General features: G+C 46.8%; 1 protein-coding gene across 1 annotated transcript; it reads right to left on the minus strand.

The window, feature by feature from the left end:
• Window positions 1–4,532: 4,532 nt before the first annotated feature.
• LOC147635537 (protein NUCLEAR FUSION DEFECTIVE 4-like) lies at window positions 4,533–6,513 on the minus strand. Its single transcript, XM_086802201.1, has one exon. The coding sequence runs from the start codon at window positions 6,511–6,513 to the stop codon at window positions 4,621–4,623; it is 1,893 nt and encodes a 630-aa protein (XP_086658327.1). The 3' UTR covers window positions 4,533–4,620.
• Window positions 6,514–7,083: the final 570 nt, after the last annotated feature.

The following is a 7,083-nucleotide window of genomic DNA, read 5'->3' on the forward strand; positions in this document are numbered from 1 at the left end:
TACAGTACGGCATATGGACATAGCGATGGTGGCATGCAGCTGAGGGCAGCGACCTACAGAGGCGGTTGAGGGCGACGAGACAGGGTGGCTGAAGGAAAAACCGTAACCGAAACCTAATGTAGCAAAACCCTAATTCCCTGATGTGTGCAATAGGCTCAAGCTCTAAAGGGCAGTAGGGGGCAAACCCTAATGCTAAGGCCTTACAACTGACAGTCGTAGAGGCCCACATCACTCACCCTCATCAACCCACACCCTTGGGGCCAGTACACCAAGTGTGGTCGAGTGCAAGTGATGGACTCCGACACACTACCTCGTCACTCCTCTGCAAAGCCCCAACCAAATCCTTGACCTCCAACACCGAGCCCTGCGGCTCAACCTCCTGCAACATGACATCTTCATCGACGCTTGCCACCCTTTCCTATATCCTCACAAAAATCCCTTCTGACTCCATCTCCGTCCTCGTCTTCCTCTTTTTTCAATCCCAAATCTTCTTCTCCAAACCCGCCTCCCTATTCACCCTCCCGTCCACCCTCTTTCTGCCAACCTGCTCAACTAGGCTAACCTCGTTCAATACAGGAACCCTCCCACCCCACCACTAATGACATCATCAACTTGGCCATTCACCATGATCTTTTCCCCTACCCTTATCCCTCTTCTAAAATATTCGAAGACCTACATCTCCTTAAGAACCAGGGGTGGGAGATAGTCTATTGGTCTCGCAAATCTCTCCGTCAATGGGAGCTCCCACCCTACACCCCCTACTATGGGCTCTTGGTCCTCTACCACCATTGCTACTTCCAATTGTTGCAGGTGATCCTCGCCCCATTGAGATCATGCAATTTGTGACTCCCATGTGGCCTTCCCCCTCAACTTCTCCCCCAAAGAAGCTGAAGCAGCCCGCGACGTCTTCTATTCCAAGTGCCCTGACCAGCTCTGATAATGACAATGACACTGAAAGTGGAGCTGGCCCCAGAAATTCCCCTGCACCCCCGTTCCCTCCGCACCACCCTCCACCCCCTCATCAATCCCCAAGCTCACAACCCTGATCACCCCTAGGCACCCAACATTGTACCTCGACACCCCCCACCACTTTTGCAAACTAGCTCTTCCCCTTTTCCCCTCACCATCCTCTACACCCCCTCACATTCCCTCTCCTCCTCCATCACCCACACCTCCTTCACCCACCACCCACCCTCAATCTTCACCTAGGCCTACCCCAGGACTTCAAGGATATAGCCTCGACATAAACAAGGCCCCCACCCTTCCTCGATACCACCCTCACCACCGCTACCTCTCCTTCAACTGCTCCTCCCCCATAGTCGCACTCACCAACTGACCTCCCTTCCCCCACACCCTTGGAGGAAGGAGAGATTCCTCCGCCACCCCTGCAAGAGCACAAAGAGGCGGAACCACCCCTCAACTATTGTGCCCCACTGGATTGCATGGAGTTTGAGCAAGTAATCAATATTCTGCTCGGTTGAGAACTCCAACACGCCCCTATCAGTAGCAGCAGGCTTATAGACCAACTAGACATCCACGTCCTTTGACCTTATCTAGATGCCAAAAACAATGCGTGGAAGCGCCAACATCCACATTGACAAACGCGACAGTTAGCGGCCCCGTTCCAATGCTCGTGTCATAACCTCGGAGCTCATGGGTGAGCAGCCCATTTGGCGTCAACCTTTTCTACTGGAGCCCTTCATCTAGGAGCAATACTGGAAGACACACATCAACCTACAGATAAATCCCACGTACCTACCAACGCTGGTCTTGGGACTTATTCAAGAAGGAGCAGACGGCAAACCCCAAGCTACAGTACAACTGTTCTTGGTTTGCCCCACCGATATCCTAGAGCCCATGTACAAAGGCCACAATGCTAATGTAGATGCATGATTTCATCGATCGTTATGATCAGGTCCTCGACCCTGCCATTGTGGCAACCATCCGCTTCTTCAACTTGATCATCATGCTCCTGGAGGACTTCCCACTAGTACGAGGACAGCCAAGGCCTTACTTTCGATCTTAACAAAGGCCTGACCTTGAAGCAATTGTTTGGCTACTACGAGCGCATCCAATGGATGCCTGCCTGGTGCCTGTAAGACATGATGGAGACTACATTTTAGACTAGCTACAAAGTCTTCCATCGATCCCTCCGCATCCCAAATTGTGGTATGACTTCATCAGATTCTACTCCATCTACTACCGTTGAGTCTGCATGCCAGCTCTGAGGATGGATTTGAATTAGGGAGGGGGGTTGTTAACCACACTGGTTAACATCATTTCTAAGCATGGTTACGCTTCTTGTAACTAATTTTTATGTAATCGCACTAAGCACTTCATATATAAGATATATGGAATGACCAAGCTTACGACTTGTGTAATATCGGCCCATGAATAAGCCTAGGTGTACATAGAGCTAGGAAATCAGTTTTGGGCCCCCAATTGTTAAATGGGGTGCTAATCACCATTGTAAAAAGGTAGTTCATGTATATAAGTGACTTATGAAATATAAAAAGGGAAAATCCTAGTATCACAATTGAGTTTGCCTTCTCTCTCTCACACACTCTCTTGCGGCTATGGTGGTAGGCTTGTGTATGTTTATGCTTGCTTACTTGATTATGGTAGTGTGCATGTAGGTGATGGCTTCTTGCCGTGCTTCTTCCTCTCCCTCTTCTAGTCTTCGTCTCCCTCTTCTAGTCTTCGTCTTGATATCACTCTTGCACACACAAAGGCATAGAGTAGAGGTTGAGCTCTCCATAGCTCCCTTCCTCTTTGCTCACTACCTATCTTGTGGAAGCTCCATTTGGGTGACACAAGTGGAGGAGTGAGCCCCTAGCGGCCTCACATAGGGGAGCTAACCCTCATTAGGGTTGGCTAAGTGCTAGTCCCCGAACCGACCCATGCATGGTCTTCCATCTCTTCTTCTGTCCCTCTCTTTGTGCAAGGTAGAATGTTTGATTTGGTGAACATTGCCTTAGGTTTGAGCACTTTGGGATATCATGCTTATCGAATATGTGGGTCATCGGGTTATGGGGACTTTCGTAGATGATGAGAACTATTGTGGTGTTCGTGGATGATCATGGTGATGATTCACATAGTGGAATTATTGATCTTCGTTCCATGGGTCTTGAGGTGGACAAAGCGACTTGTCAAGACCTAGTAGTGTAGTTGTTTGTAAATTACGTGTCTTTTGTAAGAGAAATGTGACATTTTGCATAAGCTTTGCTAGATGTGTGGAGATGAGCATGGCCACACAAGCATCCACCACTAGCTGCATATGTGGCCATGCACAACTGGTTGTGTGTTTGGTCATGTGTGTGGATTTGCTAGATGTGTGGAGACATGCATGGCCACACAAGCATCCACCACTAGCTGCATATGTGGCCATGCACAGCTGGTTATGTGTTTGGTCATGTGTGGCCACACATGTCCAACTGTGCATCTGGTTGTGCACCTAGTTGTGCCCACTTTTTTGCTTGTATTTTCTCTCCTCTCTCCCCCGATGCACAACCCTGCCTCATTCTCTTGTAGTGTAGGTTGAGCTCATCAAGTTTCTAGTTGATGCAAGGAAGTGTGTGTGTGTGTGTGTGTGTGCATCACAACCCTGCCTCATTCTCTTGTAGTGTAGGTTGAGCTCATCAAGTTTCTAGTTGATGCAAGGAAGTGTGTGTGTGTGTGTGTGTGTGCATCGGGGGAGAGAGGAGAGAGAATACAAGCAAAAAAGTGGGCACAACTAGGTGCACAACCAGATGCACAACCCTGCCTCATTCTCTTGTAGTGTAGGTTGAGCTCATCAAGTTTCTAGTTGATGCAAGGAAGTGTGTGTGTGTGTGTGTACTTGAAAGGAAAGGTAAACTTTCATTGAACAGTATTTGCTCAACTAGACTTTACCTCTTTCTTTGTATATACATGCGGTATCAAAAACCTCACATTTTTATTGTACGTGATCAACTAATCTTAAAAGGAAAATATGGAGGTGGCAAGTACTTAGCTTGTTATAAGAGACCCTTAAATTGAGAAGAACTCTTATGTGGTCCCCTTTGCAATACCCATTCTACCTAGTATTGTGTGCCTAGCCACACACATGGCTAGTCTAAAGGGTGCTAAATCAAGCTCCAAACATGCACCTCATTGTTCGTGCTTACATTTGCAAATGATATTCAATGGTCATGCATAGATTTCAAATTTCCCAACAATGAATCATTTTCACAACCAAGCATTGAATTCTTCTAGACTACATGTATGATGTGTGCATAACCTCACAATCACATTGGCCTCTCTTGCTTTATCAACAAGCTGAGGTCACACGTGGCCAACAGGATATCAAATCACTTATATATTTCGCAATAGTATGAGATGCACCCATGATGAGGTGTAAGATAGTTAGATGAAATAGAAACCACTCGTGTGCCCTCAAGTGATTTCGTTAATTTGGAAGAGTACATACGAGAGGCGTTACTCCATAAGGGTTTGGAGAGAGCGACTCTCTCCAAACGGATTCTAAAGAGAGCCAAAATTATTCACATTTGAGCATGCACGTTTGCTGCGGATACTAAACAGATATGCATGATAGCTTAGAGTGCTACCTCCATGGATGGCATGCTGCATATTTTGGAGCTGTTAGCGCAACAGCAGCAGCTGGTCGGGGTCATTGTCCTGGGGGGGTTTCACCTGGAAATTGGCGTATATGTCCTGGCCATAGAACTTCCTCGTTCGCATCACCAAGAGGCCGGAGACCATGCTCCCAAAGGCGCTCACCATGGTCATGATCAAGAAAGCGAGCCGGAAGCACTCCGGCCCATTGCACACACGCTCCGAGCTGCGTAACGTACTCGACATAGCTGGAGCCGGTGCATGCGCCGCTGCGCCAACAGTGCTTATACTAGAAAGCAGCGTGGCCTGCAGTACTTGCCTCCTTGCCTCTCTGTCATACAAATAGCCCGCAACCCTCACATTCAGTAAATAAGAGCCCAACGGGCTCGCTATCGCCCCCACATTATACAAGGTGGCGTAATACTTGAGACCAAATAGCTCGGAGATCACTGCAAACAGCACTGGCCACTGTGCTCCAAAGCAAAGCCCAACTATTATAGAAGCAATGTATAGTGTCCCTGGAGCCGGGAAGGCTATCAAAAGGTGGCCTACACATGCTAGCCCTAGCACAATTGTAAGCATTAGTGTCCTTGGAAAACGATACCTTTGCAGGAGTAGCTCTGATGCAAAGCCTGCAACCACTCTACCAAGGAAATTCCATATGCTTATCAGTGACACAAAGGTGCTTATGCTTACTGTCGAGTATCCTAATGATGCCCCTATTTGCCCCATGTTGTCTATTGCTGTTAGGGTTGCTCCCACTCCACAGGTTGTTGCTACGAAGAGTATCCACATGTCCATGCTTAATATGGCTTGGGGGATGGTGAAATCATCCCCTCTCTCTGGCCAGTTCCTGAAGAACAACTTGAACCTTGTAATGATCATGAACTTAGGCTTTATAGCACTTGAAACATTAGTTTTCTTGTGATGCTGTGGGTCATCTTTGATCACTGCAGCTTGAACAGTAGGAAGCTTATGATCATGCACTCCATTACTAACTGCTGAAGCCGCATTTTCCTCATTTCTCACTAGCAAATGCTTCTTGGGAGTTGAAGAAATTTCCAACACTTTGTCATTGGATATTGCAGTATTCTGTTCTTTTTGCTCAAAGTTTTCATGCTCTGCCCGGACAGCAATCACCACATTTGACACAACCAAGAGCAAGGTGATAGCTCCCATAGCTTTGTAAGTGATTAAAGACAGGGGCAACTGATTCTCCACTATAATGATGAGCATCAAGAAAGCTGCAAGCAACAAGGCCAAGTAAAGGAAAGCGAAGAAGTGTTTGCCTTGATCTCTTTTCTCCATCTCAGGCTTCATGGGCCGGACGAAGAACATGAAGAGGAGAGTAACCAAAGATGGCAACCAGCCTATAAGAAGAATTACTTCTCTTGTGTCTTGGCCATAAACAGCATGGTAGACTTGTGTAAGAATGGCACCACTAAGCCCAACACAGCCCTTGACAAGTCCCAACACCACACCTCTGCTTTGTGGGAAATTCTTCACACAAGTCACCAACACACCAGTGTTGGCAAAAGTTTGAGAGTTGGCTCCTATGCAGAGGTAGAGATACATTTGCCAAACAGGAGGGCGGGCAATTCTATGTGTGACAGCCATCCATATCATGAGATAGCCGAACAAGTTCATGCCTGCCCCTACAGCAAGCACCATCCATGTAGGCAAAACCTCACTCACCAAGCCGGAGATAATACCGACATTGGCCCCTAGATCTTTGAAGAAACTAAGGGTGTCAATGGTTTCCTGATCGTAGTGTAGTGCTGATTTGATTGCCCCGGAGTAGATTCCAAAGATGTAAGTAGCACCGGAGCATGATAATATGTAGAAGGATACCACCAAAATCATCCATCTACCTTTGATGAGTTGAGAGAGGAACTGGCCTAAGCTGGGCTTTCTCTCCATGTTGGGCTTTGAATGTAATGTAAATCTACTTGCGAATACAAGGGGAAGATGAAAGCTCAGATATGGATGAATCTAAGAAAAAAACGGCATTAAATATTGTTAGGCTTTGAAGCTAAGCATCACTACATTAATTTTAATTTGTTAGGCTTTGAAGCTAAGCATATATATACACGTGAGTAGTAAAGGAGGCTCTCGCTTTCGAGCATGAAACAGAGGACGAATTTTGGACTCGTGACAAACAAAAGCGCAAAATGAGAAAGTCGTGCTAGTTTGGAGGTTTTCCATGGGTGCTCGATGCTAGTTTGGAGGTTTTCCATGGGTGTTTGATGCTGTATATTTGTTGGGCGCGGACACTTATGAGCGCTTTGGACCGTCAAGGCATTTTTTGAACAAACCTTTCCTTTCGAATGGTGCCTTTTTTGGGGGGGGGGGGGGGGGGACCAACAATTCTATATATAAATCAGCAAAACAGCAAAAATCTTTTTACATCAAAATAAAACCAAGTGTCAACATCCTATCCCTACCCCCACATCTCTATTCACTATTGTTTAGCAATACACATAAGTGATT

Source organism: Cibotium barometz, chromosome 9, assembly GCF_041138505.1.
Source record: "Cibotium barometz isolate CiBa-2024 chromosome 9, ASM4113850v1, whole genome shotgun sequence".
Lineage (NCBI taxonomy): Eukaryota > Viridiplantae > Streptophyta > Polypodiopsida > Cyatheales > Cibotiaceae > Cibotium > Cibotium barometz.

Coding starts and splice junctions, on each gene's coding strand:
- LOC147635537 (XM_086802201.1), bottom strand. CDS start 6,513: ATGGAGAGAAAGCCCAGCTTAGGCCAGTTCCTCTCTCAACTCATCAAA.